Source organism: Pyrus communis, chromosome 4 (genome assembly GCF_041283825.1).
Source record: "Pyrus communis isolate YQ-2024b chromosome 4, ASM4128382v1, whole genome shotgun sequence".
NCBI classification, from domain to species: Eukaryota; Viridiplantae; Streptophyta; class Magnoliopsida; order Rosales; family Rosaceae; genus Pyrus; species Pyrus communis.
Genome location: NC_142568.1, coordinates 20,563,454 through 20,578,697, shown reverse-complemented (window position 1 = coordinate 20,578,697; position 15,244 = coordinate 20,563,454). Strand labels below are relative to the sequence as shown.

Genomic DNA, 15,244 nt, shown 5'->3' with positions numbered 1-15,244 from the left:
CATGTGAGTCTCTCTTTGGGTGTTGGCCCATCCCTCTGCTCGAGGGTCAAATCCCCTGATAACCGGCACTAGAGGGGAACCACTAGATTTGACCCATAATCGTATGGGGCCCACCTTCTTTTGCCGTCTTCCTTATCCTTTGGCATCATCTGCCAGATGCAGTGAATAAAGTTTGGAGCTGTTTCTGCGAATTCTGTGAAATGGTAAATGGGTCGGGCACAGAATCGGGTCAGACTTTGATCACATTTCAGGCCCATCTTTGTTCCAAGTCTTCCCAGATATTTTTGAGTGCGGAACTTTTTCACCGACCTAAAAAAGTAAAAAAAAGGTGCGGACCATCTTCTCTTTTTCTACTTTTGTTGGCGCTTGAGCTTTTATTGGTAATAAACATTTGAACATGATGGATTGTGTTGCCTCCCTCTTGGTTGGTAATTGTGTGTGGATGTAGATAGGTGAGTTTTTACACAAGCGATATGGGGAAGAATCGAAATTGAAACCTCGGGTGATTGTAAATGTGCTCAACCACCAGAGCTACAAGTTCTTTGTGACTTGAATAGGTTATCGTTGTTGAGATGGGAGTGCAAGAGTTTAAAAACACGAGACTCATTTTCATGGTCATCTGGTGACTAAGAATTCATGATCACTCGCCTTTGGTTTTGATATCAAGGGTTGATATTAAAACACTAAACACACATCCATTTGATCATACCCCTTGATTATCAGACGACCAAGAGAACATTTGTGTTGAAAACCCGTGTTTGAAAGTTGCACAAAAGGAAGGACGTCCAAATTGAGATGTACTATTTCCTTGTTGGGGGCGGAATCAAACCAATATACCTGCTCCCTTCACCATCACCGTAACCACCTTTGCCGCCGGCAATCGCCCCTGCCTTTAACCTACAAGTTGATAGTCCGCCGGCAATCAAACCAATAGCTTATAACTATCATGCCTTGGAACAGAGCAATTTGTCTATCATCAATCCTCCATTTGTACAGTTTACATGATCATGAGCAGGTACTTGTAATATGTCACATTGAGATCGGGGAGCGGTCATCTTGAAGAGCCGACGTCGTTTCCACCTCCGACAGAGAGTATTGGAGGTAGTTTCTTGATGCTGGCCATGTATGTACTCGACATTCTTGTTCTTCCAATAAAACAAGTCGATATAGCTCATCCATCAAAACCAACCCCAGAAAACACGACTTAGTCTTACTCGCTTAAAGGACTGAAAATCCAGCGATGCATCAAACAACTCATATCCAAACGCTGCACCTGCCAGAGAAGCAAATACAAGTCCGATGTCAGTCTACGTTTGCATAAACAATGGCCACCAAGCATCAGAAGAGGCTACATTTCAGATCCACATCGGACTCCTCATATGAAGGTCTTTATCGCAAAAGACGCCCTACTACGGCAAGGATTTTTAGTGAAAGGTGTGCCTTTACAAACAGTGTTAAAGATATGGAGCCTTTTCTTATTTCAGCATGCTCTCTTGGAAACCAGAGAGATTTGTAATGCATCAGCTTGTGTTTCTAAGAAATAAAATGGATAATTGCTAATATAATTGGCTCTAAACTTCTGGTGTTGTAAATTCTAACTGATTAGAAAGCTTCATCCTGCTATGCTACTTATAACCAAACTTCAAAACACTTCAAGAGTTTATGGAAGATAATATTTTTATGAGACACATGCAAAGATTATAGGATTCAAATTCCTTTATGGTGAAAGTCTTTGTCGTGGCAAATTTCGATCTGTCCATTAACATGGAGATGGGTAGGAGTAGATAACTCACTCCTACGTCCAGGGTTTGAACCCTGATAGTGCCAAAAATTCAGGGCTTGTTTGGTGCCTAGGATTGAATTAGATAACTCACTCTATTGAAGTTGAAGGAAGAAACAATGAAGTTTCGTCCAACTTTGAATGATGAAAATGGATTACTCATGAAGGGATCTTATCCCGTCGAATCTAATCCCCCCATCATTACACCGGGAAAGAGAGATTCCCAAAACAGAATCCATGAAGTCCTCTCAGATGAGCAAAGTCCAGTGAAAACAGAATGAAGGCAGAGAAAAGCATACCGCAGATTCTCATTAGCATAACCGCAATATCTCATCCAAGACGCCTGTCAATGAGGCACCCCCGAACTCAGTCATTGAATTGACAAAGTTTTAAACTTTACATTCTACAATCTACACACAATATCAAGAAAAAAAAAACCACATAAAAACACAATGTATGAATGAAAAATTACAAATTCAAAGAATTCATAGGTTTCAACCTTTTCCAGTCCTACAGTTCATCAAAAATACACTCCTCGTCCTTCAAATGTGCACCCTGATACCGTCGTGCAGCACCTCCTCCTTGCACCCAGAATTAGCTTTAGGAAGAGAGCAAGATGAATGCGGTTTCTCATATGTACGAAGGGCTTAGATTTATGAATCATTGCATAGAATGAGAAGAATATGTTCTTGAAATCAAATCAAAGCTTGACTTCTCCATCTACTGTCTCGAAGCTGTCCTAAAGCATATATTCTTAAAACCAATGTGCACTATCAAAACCGACAAAATGCGCGTAAACTATCATGACAACAAGATCAAAAGCTTTTAATTTCAAAAAATCCAATCACCCTTGTCATCAACACCAAAATTCCACAACCCCTTCAATTCGTTTCGAGAAAATTGTAAATGACCATCACCTCCACACAACAAAAACACCAAAAAAGTGCAGAAATTGATAATAATATCCTTCAAATTCAATCCATTTTATAAGGGGAAACATCAATATCTAAGTGGGGATTGCAATCTTTGGAATAAAATTCATTGCTCTCCACAAAAGCTCTCAACATCCCAAAGGTGAAATTTGGGTGCTCAGGGTCGCTGGTTGGAGACCCCATTGGAGAGTCCAAAGTTGGGGGTTTCGTGAAACAAAAGTAACAACCTTTATTACCACCGCCGTTACCGCCACCTCCTCCAAACATCTTACCTGAAGAAAAAGCACAAGACGACCCCAAAGAAGAAGCTCCAGAAGCAGAACCCCTTGTCTTGGCTTCTCTGGGAAGCAGCTTTTTGGATCTTCCAAACGGATGAAGGACCACCTGCTTGGCCCTTCCGAAATTTCTCGACAACCCACCAGCACTAAACCCTCTCTGCTTCTTCGCCTTCTCCTCACTGCATCTGCATCTTCCGTGGGACCCACCACTACCACTGCCGCCGCATTCGTCGTCATCATCGTCGCCATCATCGCCCACCACACAACCACCGCCACTGCCGCCAACAACGCTTGATATCTCCTTTTCAACCAAAGACATCAATTTTGTGTATCAATTTCGATGCTTTTCACCAAAAACAAACTCCAAAAAGTACCAATAATTTCATCAAAGTTTTGAAAATCGATCAAAAGGGTTGGACCAGAAGAGGAAATGGCGACTACCCAGATGAGAATTCGAATAGGATTTTCAGATTTTCTTGAAGAACGGACAGAAGTTAGAGATTTCTCCGCCAATGTTGTAGGAAAAAATTTCGGTTCTCAAGTCCCAACCCACAAGAACTGCAAATAGCGTTTTTCAAAATTTTAAAACGTTCTTTACACATCTGCCACTCCAAATTATGACCACAAGATTAATCTTAAAGGAAGAGGACACGTGGTGGTTTTCTGGTGGGTTTAATGGCATTTGGAGGCATACTGGGGAGAAATTTTTAATAGGATGTGATATCTACACATTATTTTTTACTTCTTATACGCTCTTTTAATTTTCTTTTTTAATTTTTAGCCGGATCGAATGAATTGAAGAAGATCAACAAATAGAAATTAACAAATGGTGTGTGAGAAGTAAAAATAAATGTATAGATATCATATCCCTTTTTAGTAACACAATTCAACACCCTGATTGAAAAAAAAATTCAAAGTATTCAACTACTTTATTATAACATTTGTTGTATCAAATCATGTTTTTGAAATATTAAAAAAATTTCGTACTGGTATTACGTGTTTTATATGACTTTGATTAGTTTTGTTTTAAGCTAAAAGCCTAATCCTTCTCAAGTCTTCTAAAGCTTCAATTAGATTGGAAAGGGATCTTCTTTGAATCCTTTCCTTCTAATTTACCAAGTCGAAGATCTAGGCCGTTGAAATTTGATCTAACGGCTAAAGTTATTATAACTTTTAAAGTACTTTTAAAGTGAGCCCCTGTTTGTAGCTGTTGGATCAAATTTTAACGGCCCAAATTTCCAAACTTCGTGAATTAGAAGGAATGGATCCGGAGAATGTCCATTTCCAGTTAAATTAATAGAGAAAACAAAAAAGTCTTACGCTCATTTTGGACCTGTTTTTGTATTCATTTATACTCTTTTACTCTTTTTCCTTTCACATGTTTTACGAAATGTGTTTTGAGATATGGTATCGTGTTCATTCGAACGTGGCTTGTATTTATTAGTGTATAAGAAAGAAATTAAACGGCCTTGAGTAGGCAACAAGCTTTTGTAAATGAGTTATTTGTTATTGTCATATGTGTTCTTGGATAATATGATAAGAGATTAAATGACATTATTGTTAGACTGTAAACTTGCGACACAGGTAAATTAAGTTTCTAATCAAGTGAATGTGCCATAAACGGGTTAAGAATCTATGTTAAGTTCTTTTCTATCCCTTTTTAATTAAGGGACTGCAAATATTTTCTTTGTGTATGCCAAGTGATAACCATAAACTGATTGGACCTTTATTCAACTCAGTTTGCAATTTTCCTATGAATATAACCATAGAATATATGACAAAATATATGAAAATTAACAAACATAAAAGAATGGAGTTAAATACTTATCAAATGTTCAACAACAAAGTACAACTTGAAAATAAATGAGAAATACAAGCAATTGGGCAAGTTTTATTGACAGCCAGGCAATTCTTCCAGGTAGCTGAAGAGTTTTGAAATGAAATTTTAATATTAGAAATCGATACTACAAGCAATATAGCAGAGTTGTAAACATAAATGCAATTGCAAAGGTGTTGAGTCACAAAAGAAAATTGAAAAATGTAGGTTGCAGAGCTTTAAAGTTTTTTTGTGTTATGAGTTGAGTGCCTTTATCTTCTGCCTTTATGCTACCTTTTATAGAATAGGCCTTTCTTCTCGTTCGAGCCTTTCAGTCTTAGATTAATCCTCTTTGTTTTTAGTTGTTGATGTGAATGTTGTCTGAAGACAAGAATTTACATTGCAACTTGAGCTTTCATCTTCTTAAAACTATCGAAATGCCATAAGAAAGCACCTTTTCTTCTGTAAAAACCAACTAGGTTAATCACACAGTGTGAAAGGGTGTTTGCCACCCACAATGCTATGTCTAAGGTACCTTTGAATTCCTAAACTGGTGCACTATTCATTTCCTTCAAAATAAAGGAAAATGATCATGTTAGGAATCTCGTAATCGTGATTGTTTATCGTACATCATGCGGTTAGTTTTCGTTAGGTACTATTTATATTTAATTTTAAAATTTAAATTTTGAAATGATTTCTGACTGCACGATATACGATGAACGATCACGATCACGGAATCTCTAGAAAAAGGATCCAGCGAGAATCCTTTTCCCTAAATAAACACCCAATTGCGTTTTAAATGAAAATAACGAATTTGGACGTTGATCACGCCGGATGCTTATTTTAGGTCCAAACACTAATCGTTCGAAAAGTTTATAGGTGTGAGTTGTGATTTAATTATGTGACCACTCTCCCGCTATGATTAGGGATGTCAATGGTTCGGTTTGAGGACGGAAATGCTATATCCATCCCCATAACCATGAAAATTAACCATACCCATAACCGCAAAATAACCATCGGGGATTATCCATAACCATATCCACCAGGTAACGGATTTTCAATCGGCTATCGGTTATATCCATCTTCGTCAAAAAAAAAAAATTATATTCATCCAATTGACGCATTATAAATTTTAGTAGATACTAATTTTACCATTAAACAGCCACATCCAATTACAAAAAACATAACAATATATATTTGAAGTTGTTCATAATAAGCCAATATGATAAATTGGTCCAATAAAAAAGAAAAAGAGGACAAAAACAAATACGAAGGGAAGATAAAACATGTAAACTAAATATATGACAACAAACAAGAAGACAATTATTGATTTAATTTTGCATAATTCTATGGGCTCATAACATATGTAATAAACTGAAAAACTGACGCTAATTGATAATTTGCATGAATCAAATAACATGAAAAAGAATGAAAGATTACCTATTGAGCTTACAACATGCACCAATTTCTTGTTACTGAGACTCTTGACGAGAGATGAATCTAATAAACTTGGAACATTTGATAATTAATATATAAAATGATTCAATGAATTAATTTGGTTGAGTATAACAATAAGAGTATTGAATTGATGAGGTTGTTGGTATGCCCCATGTATGATGTTTGGTGCATAATAAATATAGTATAGGGTTTAATGCATGCATAATGAATTAGTACTATAGGGATAGAAATAATTGAATACGTTGTGGGCATGATTCCAAGACTTCAAAAGGTATAATTGAATAAAATAATATATATATATATAATATATATATATATATATATATATATATAATATTCGGATCGGATTTGGGTACGGATATGGATTGGGTACCTGTATAACCATATCCAAAACCATAACCGAATAAAGTTAACAGTTTTTCCCCATATCCAAACCATACCCGAATTTTCATATCCAAATCCAATCCATTCGGGCGATTATCCACGGTTAACGAGTTTAACGGTTAGAATTGTCATCCCTAGCTATGATTGAATTTATCAATTAGCTTACCAAAAGTTTTGATATGGAGATAAGAGATATCCGAAGGAATATACACTTTTAAGTCCATCATTATTTTATAAAATATGAAATAAAGGTAACAATCCATTGGGTGAAGAGTAATGTTAGGAAGATCAAATTACAAATTATACGACGTGTCATTAATAAGAAACAAGTACGTTAATCGACATTTAATTAATAATCTAATCATTTATAACTAGCTCATTTAATTTACAAATTTAGTTTAAAAAATTTGACCTCCCTTTACATTACTATTACGTGAAACATCATGACATAATTTTGAATGTGATTAGTTTTTAATTTTTATATTGATTAATGTCCCAAACACGTATGGAGATTGCCAAATTTCTTGGTAACCGCTTTCAATTATTTAAAAATGCTTTTATTTATTTCAAAACACTTAGTGAAACTAGCCTTAAATTGGCGAGCCTCTAGTCAGCTAGATTTGGATCCTCTCCATGTTTTTTTAGAAGAAATGCTAAGGATGCTCTATAGACTCTCTACCTCCTCACATTTTTAACACAATATTCTATGATATTGACATGAAAATTAACGTTAAATTATAAAGTAAAAAAGAGTTTATGAAGAGTCTCACTTTAAGAGAGTCTCCTTAACCTTTCTCTTTTTTAAGTGCATGACTATAAAAGACTTTTAATACAAATTGTATAAGGTTTGGTCAGCCTTGAGGCATGACACTTGGACAAAATTAGATAAGTGCTTGAAATCGTGTATATATATATATGGATTTAGGATTAAAGGAAAAATATTTTAACAAACATTTTTATACTTTATTTAAATTTTTAGACTTTTATAAGAGTGATGTGGAGATCTTTAATCACTAGATGACTTGGAGCCTGACATGAAATTATAATTAGTAAGAAAAAAAAAGTAGATTATATTTTCATACCTCAGATTAGGGGTCTATTTCAATTTCTTATTACATTTTTAAAACATTTAACTTTCATACCTCATGTACTATTTTATTTCAAAACAATACCTCCATACCTCAATGTACTATTTTATTTTAAAACAATACCTCCATTAGATTTTCCATCTATTGGTCTGTTAAATGCTGACGTGGCTGCCACATTTGTGCCACGTGGCTAAAAAATAATTTTTTATGCATTTAAAAATAATTAATTATAAAAATAAATAAATAAATAAAAATAACCTAGAACCCATCTCTTCCCCTTCCCCGCAATGCCCAGCCCTTTCTTCGATAATCTCCAGCTTCTCGTCTCCGGCCTCCGCCTTCTTCCAACACCACTAGGACCAAATATGAGGTCCCACACAATATGTAAGTACAAAATATGAATCATATACGAAGCTGTGGCGGAGAACTTGTGATAGTCCCACACAACGAAGCTGTTGCGAGCTTTGCTCCAGGAAACAATGGCGTCCGTGGAAGGATCCTCCACCATTTCAAGCGTCTTCGTGAGAAACGGCGGTAGACCCGCCTCGTGCAGCCCCTCTATTGGCTGCGGCGAGAAGCTTGAGGACGACGAAGACGATTAGCCGACAGTGCATGTCACAACCTCCTCCTCTTTCACCAACACTCCATCCATGGTTATTGGTTTCCCCAAATTAGTTATTAGCAGGAATCTCAACACCAAAAGACAGGATTTTTACATGTGGAAGAGGATTTTGAGAATTGGGTTTCTGGATTTGAAACTTACCTGCAATATTTTTCCAACCCAAAATTTTCTTGTCAATGTTTTCAGATCCAATGGCAATGGAGAGAGGGTAATTGATGTATTCGTAGAGGAGGAAGAGGTGGTAGATTAGCATGATCAGCAGTCCGAACGGGACCAGCACAACATCTAAGTACTCCTTCTGAAAACCCATAGCTGATCGGTGGTGAAGATGTTCAAGGAGAAGGCCGGATGGACGCTGATCGGTGGTGGTGGTGGTTGTGGATCCGCTCATTGTAGTATTGGTGGTCTGATGGTGTTGGAAGAAGGTGGAGGTCGGAGACGAGAAGCTGGAGATTGTCGAAGAAAGGGATGGAAGTTGCGGGGAAAGGGAAGGGATGGGTTGTGGGTTTTTTTTTTTTTAATTAATTATTTTTAAATGCATAAAAAATTATTTTTTATCCACATGGCATAAATGTGGCAGCCACGTGGCACAAATGTGGCGGCCACGTCAGCATTTAACAGACCAATGGATAAAAAATGTAACAGAGGTATTATTTTGAAATAAAATAATACGTGAGGTATAAAAGTGAAATGTTTTAAAGATGTTGTAAGAAATTGAAATAGACTCTAAATTTGAAGTATGAAAGTGTAATTTACCCTAAGAAAAACAATAAAGAGTAAAACTGAAATAAAATAAAAACTGGAAGGGGAAAAAAAGAGCCTGTAAACTGGAGGGATGGGGAAAAACATGGAGCCCTTCTCACCTGCGAATCATGGTCAACGAAATCATGGCAAAGGGCTTCTCAATTTTCTAAAACAATATTAATCGAGATTATCACATCCTTGAATTAATAAAGCAATTTTATTATGAACTAATTAATTTTCCTGCAGTGTATATATTTCAAACGCAATATGTTAAACTACTCTAATTTATAAAAAAGAAAATTTGATCTCTATATAAGGTAATGAGCATACTATCATGATCGACGAGCATTGAGATATACAATTCTATCTCTGATGCAAGGGAACGAGCATACTAGCATGATCAATTATGCTAATACAGATATAAGAGTCTCTACTCTCTATCATTGTTATTAGCAAGGTGCCACATCAGTTAACAGTTTGATAATTCCATGAATCGATCCTTTTTTCAAGATATGTAAACTTCGAAAGTAGAAAACATATTTCATGATGTTTCAAATAGAATAAAAGTTTGGTAGGTTTAAAAAGATTATCAAACAAAAGCTGATCAGTATGATTGAACCATCGCTGTAAAGAGAGGGAAGGTTATGCCTTTTGCTCCCTCCCCTTTCCATTTCCTAGCTTTCCAACTAATACCACAACCCTAACCCACTTTCTTAAAGCCTCCCTCCCTCTTATCACACCCTACATCTGTCTCTCTCTTTATCTATAGGCGAGGAGAAGAGCATTGTTTATGGTCCAAGTTTACTTTCCTCGTCCAAACGGAGGGTTACAGGTGATGAACTCAACTTGAAATGAGGAGGGCATATCGAAAAATGTGGCGGGCAGTGCCGTGCATGAGTCGGAAATATTTCCGGACTGACTCCTGGAAGGACACAGAGGAAATACTCAAGAGCAAGCTAGCAATTATTAAGGAGGAACCGGAGACGTGTGAGGAAAACCTTACGCCGCCGCGACTATGGCGGCTGGTGAAGAAGGGGCAGAATAAGATGGGATCAAAGTTGGACGTGGCAAGGCACTTTCGCATCCCAAATTTCAGCCTCAAGGAGTCTTATTGTCTGTTCATCCCTGGCTTTGCACCTAAAAGCAGGTAGCTTTGGTGGACTGGACTCCCTCCCAATTCCAGTGCTGATTGTAGTCTTGTGCATTAGAAGTCGGAGAGAAACTTACATATGCTTGGGATGCTGTATATGTCGTATCTGAAATTTATTTGTTGTTCTGTTTTTTAATTTTTTTACAAAACAATGCGTAATTAGTTTAAAAAACCACTGTTGTGGCATCGTATAGGTGCATGGAAGTTCATCTCTCTCGTATGCCGTCTCCATAAGTGCCACCTAAAATTGTAATAACTACAAGAAAGAGATCACATAATTAAAGGGGCCAATTAGGCTGCATGTGTCATCTTCTTTTAACATATATATAGTCTGTTCCTGTCATATTCAAAGTCCACCTTTGCCTTTACATGTAATTGTTATATCGGTGCTTTTTATCTATTTTCAGTTGTGTAATTCTTATGAAAATATGTTGATAATCTCATTAGCATAAATGTTATTTATATATTGGGAATATTGTAACATTTTACTGATTATAAACAAAATTACCCGGAAATTCCCTGATGCCTGTTCTTCATGTGTAACATAAAGTAGGAAGTGGAAAAACAGACATGAAAGAAACGTATTCTTCTAAGCTTGCCATTTTGTGGAGATTAAAAATGATTAGTTTCCTTCATAAGTAATTCATCTTCTACTTTTCAGTTGGACAAAATTTCTTCGTTTCTTCCTTCAACTTATCATAATTAATATAGTGAGTTATCCAGTCCAATTCAATTCGAGGCACCAAAGGATTACGCAAAAATTCCTACACATCAAATGGAAGATTTGCAGGACAATTGTGCACAATGCTCAATTCACCTACTGCAAATTCTGCTTGCTGGAGGGTAAAAGTTTAATTATGTGAGAAACAAACAAGAAAAAAAATATAAACTGAGATAGAGATATAAAATAACATCAATGAAGGCATCATGCTATTTGATACAGTTCCTAATTGATGCAATATTAGGACTGCAATATTTGATGCTGCAGCTCCTAACAGAAGGATGGGATAGAACTGGAAGCCCCCATTGAGTGGAGAAGATAATGGTTGGATAAGCTCCATCAACCTTCATTCTGTTCACAGTGTCACTGCATATCCTTGAAAGCCTGCTTGTCCATACAACCACAGAAAAAATCTTCAGAGTAAGCTTCCGAGAGCGCGATAACCGAAAACCCTTTAGCCTTCCATTCATTTTCTTCACCCATTGTTGCCTTCCTGGCCTTCCCAACTTCTCATTGCTCTTGGTTAGCTTCTGATAGTTGCATCCCAGCCTTCCCCCAACAATGTCTTGGAAACCCATCAACACTGAGAGGGACAAAGAAGATAGAGCGATGTGAATGTATAAAGGGGTGAGATTGTTCTAGGACTTCTAGTACTCTTGTGCCTTATATAAAGGGGAAGAGCTAGTGGGGGCTAAATGGAGATACAGAATCTTGTTTTAATGTTGTTTTAAACATATAGTGGTTGTTGGAGTTGTGGGGCTCGATACAAATCATGGATTTACACTTTGATTGGTTCATCGGGTGTAATTTCACAATAATATTCAACTTGGACAGTTAAGTTATAGATAATACCGGTGTTGAATTAGACCTAGTAGTGACAGTTAAGTTATAGATAATACCGGTGTTGAATTAGACCTAGTAGTGAGTCAAACTAATTTTTGTAGCTCGATGTAAGTCATGAACCTCATCGCACATGGCTTCAATAGGCGCAGTTACGCACTTGGTATTGGATCTAAGGTTAAGTTGGAGACTATATCGGTACTCAATCAAACTCATTAGTGAGTCCACAATGATTTTTGTAGATCGTTATAAATCATGAAACTCCATCTCGATGGAATCACTGTGCATAGTCTCACTCTAAATATTTGTGATGAAAGTTGAGGTTCCACCATCGATGTGCAGGCTTGAAAATCTGCTACACGTGCGGGGGCGTGTTGAGAGTTGTCCCACATCGATGTGGGACAACTCTCAACAATTTGAACTTTACGATTAAGTTGGAAACAATATTAACGTTGAATCGGACTTAGATGTGAGTCTGCACTGGTCGGTTACTCAACAAATAATAATAGAAAGAGGTTCAGGTTGAATAAATTGCAACATTGAGATTCCCTATGACACATTTGATGCCATTCATATTCTAGCTCAGTATACTCTGCATTTAAACACATGGCTACCACCAAAGACATAACCACCGCAGTGCAGCTCTATCTTGCTCCCTTGAGTTTATTAATGCAGCAGAAGAATTGGGAATATTAGTGGCATGTGCAAATGATTGATGTCCATGTTAGGGTTGCAAATCAAAACCAATCATTTGCTAGAGAAAGTGAGGTTTGCAGTTGTGATATTTAAGTAAAAGCTGATTTAGATGTTTTGTTTAATTATCTTACACTAATGAGTCCATAATCTAGTCAAGGCTATGATCTGTTGGTCTAATCAGTCCAAAATTGAAGAAAATAAGTGGGTGGGAATTGGCAGCTTTTCTTTAATTAAAAACTCGTTTAGAAATGCTTTTAAAATTACTGAAAATGTTTTTAGTGAAACTATTTTTGAAATCAATCTTTTGTAAAAATCTAAATGAATCCTGGAAAACAGTTTACGCATATATGTTGCTTCTTCCAAAATCAATTTTTCCAAAAACGTTTTCAATCATTTTAAAATTACTTCCAAACGAGCTCTATGAAGATTATTTTGTATTTTTGTGCACTTTATTTTGAGTTGGCTTGGAAACCTGGACCCAACTGCATTTTGTGCTTACTGAGAGAGGCTGGTTCAGGTTGTATGAACAGCCCAAAATTTGGTTGGGCCAACAATTCCTTGGCTCAAATTTGACAGAATTTAAGGGAAGGATCCTAAGAATTTTATGATTATCTGAAATGAAGACATGATAGTTTAAGGGAAGGATCCGCAGCAAGGACTATAATCATCCTCCGAATACTTCTCCACGACCTCTCCCTCGGTTCTCAGGCGAATCCAATTTCTTGCTCTTGGCTCTCTAGCAATCTCCTCATGTGCTCTCTAGCAATCTCCTCATGTTAGACATTGTTGAAAGAACTATCTTTAAAAATAAAAGAAAACTAATGAAAATGGATTGAAAATTTTGGGTTTTAACCAAAAGGACAAAAAGGTTTTGTAAGTGAATAGTACAAATAGTGAATTTTTAGAGTAAAAATGTCCTTAATGTTAAAAGTGAACAGTACCCTGAGTGTTTCGTTAAAACTCCCTTAAAAAAAAATCTATGAATGGAGATGAGTACCGAGGATAGAGGTGATTGGTGTGTGTAGATTTGGTGGGTTGAATGGTTTTATGAAGAAATATGAGGAAATTAAAAGATCGGATAAGGATATGTGGAGGCAACGTGAATGATCGAAAATCTTACAAAAAATTTGAGTGGATATTATTAATGGATATTGACACTTGATGCGATGAAAGTGGTTAAAAATCTCAGCCGAAATCTAAGGTGATAACGACACGTAAAGGATAAGACCAGCTATATATATATATATATATATATATATAAATAGTAATCTCATGGCAATGATAAACGCCTGGAGTAACACAAAAACAATTCTTTTTAAAGTGAATAGTAACTGTCGATGGCCTGCTTTTGCATAGGCAAAACGGGTGAAAAGTGCCCTAAGAAAGCGCAAGGAAAAGTGATAAGTTCTGCCTCAGCATCTAATCACATGATCCTTGAAACCAATCAAACACTTCTTTCCTCGAATTTTAGTTGTGCACATTTTAGATGAGCAAACAATTAGGCACTTGGTCTCTCTCATAATACGATACCAGTTGCTGAGTGGCTTTATGGTCTCTCTGCTACCATGATATAACTGCCAAAACCAAAAATTATTCACCCAAAAGTGAAAGCTTTCTAATTTCTATCATGTTCTAGCTTTTAGGTTGATAGCCTGAATTAATCTATTCAATTATCTCAAGGGCGGAACCAACCTTAAATTGAAGTTACTGTTGTAACGCGGCGTGCGTGTTTTTGAAAAACCAAAAACTTAGTGTTAGTTTTAAAATAAAGATTTAACGGTTAAAATACTCATAATATTAGATATTTCAAAACATTCAAGAAAGTCTAGTTAGCCATTCGCACGTAATATATGAAAAACAGAAAATTATAGCCCACCCCTATGATTACTACAAAATCTGCCCCATGGCAAATGTTAAACAAAGTTTTCCTCTTACCACTGCAGTTTGGCTAGATCCAATCTAGAATAATTATAAACAAAGTTTTCAACACGATCTTATTTTTTATTTATTTTTATTAGCAAGTATATGCGTAAAAAAAATTTGGGTGCTCCAGACTAAGATCTTTTAACCATTAAATTAAATTTTTATATTTTTAAACAAAAGTTTAACAATTAAAATATTTGAATATCCAATACTTCAAAGTATCCAAAAAATTCCGTGTCACCGTTACCATGCAGCCAGTTCTTTAAGGGCTGGTTTGGTATTGCTGTGCTTTGAAAAAAAAGTTGATTCTGCTGTGCTGTGAGAATAAGCGGCTGTGAAATAAAGCAGCAGAATGTTTGGTAAACTTTTTTGTAAAAGTGCTTTTGAAAAAAAAAAAAACAGTATTATAGTGTTTGGTAAACTTTTATGTAAAACAGATGTGAAAAAAGCAGATTTTCAAAGCTGGGTTTTGCAGCTTCTTGTTTTTGGCTTTTTTTTCACCCAAAACTGTGAAAAAAAGCTGAAGCTGAATGTTTACCAAACACAAAAACAGCTCCCAGCTTTTTTTATACCAGCTTTTTTCAGAATCACCTCAGTACCAAACCAGGTCTAAATCTGGTTGACTTTGGAAGCCAAAACATTAGTATAATATATATCGTACATGTTTCTTTTCCAGCGATTGCCATTTCATCCTCCATTTCTCAAGGAACCATTTTTTCTTGATCAGGAAACACATGCAACAAAACGTGATTCATCTTTTTTCCGTAAATTTTAGACAAATGTATGAAATAATTAATCAAATACTGTTAATT

The 15,244-nt window shown here is 36.1% G+C and overlaps 1 protein-coding gene across 2 annotated transcripts; it reads right to left on the bottom strand.

Annotated features, from left to right (window-relative positions):
• Window positions 1-2,058: 2,058 nt before the first annotated feature.
• LOC137723165 (uncharacterized) lies at window positions 2,059-3,591 on the bottom strand. 2 transcript variants are annotated; one of them, XM_068462341.2, is made up of 2 exons: window positions 2,280-3,591; window positions 2,059-2,190 (listed from the first exon to the last, which is right to left on the bottom strand). In XM_068462341.2, the coding sequence occupies exon 1, from the start codon at window positions 3,307-3,309 to the stop codon at window positions 2,755-2,757; it is 555 nt and encodes a 184-aa protein (XP_068318442.2). In that variant the 5' UTR covers window positions 3,310-3,591; the 3' UTR covers window positions 2,059-2,190; window positions 2,280-2,754. The 2 variants fall into 2 exon arrangements, with proteins under 2 accessions (XP_068318442.2, XP_088549047.1); XM_088692921.1 differs by having other exon boundaries at window positions 2,059-2,123.
• Between the last annotated feature and the right edge of the window lie 11,653 nt (window positions 3,592-15,244).

Bases quoted from the DNA above. Each gene is read 5' to 3' on its own strand.
- LOC137723165 (XM_068462341.2), bottom strand. From the start codon at position 3,309: ATGTCTTTGGTTGAAAAGGAGATATCAAGCGTTGTTGGCGGCAGTGGC.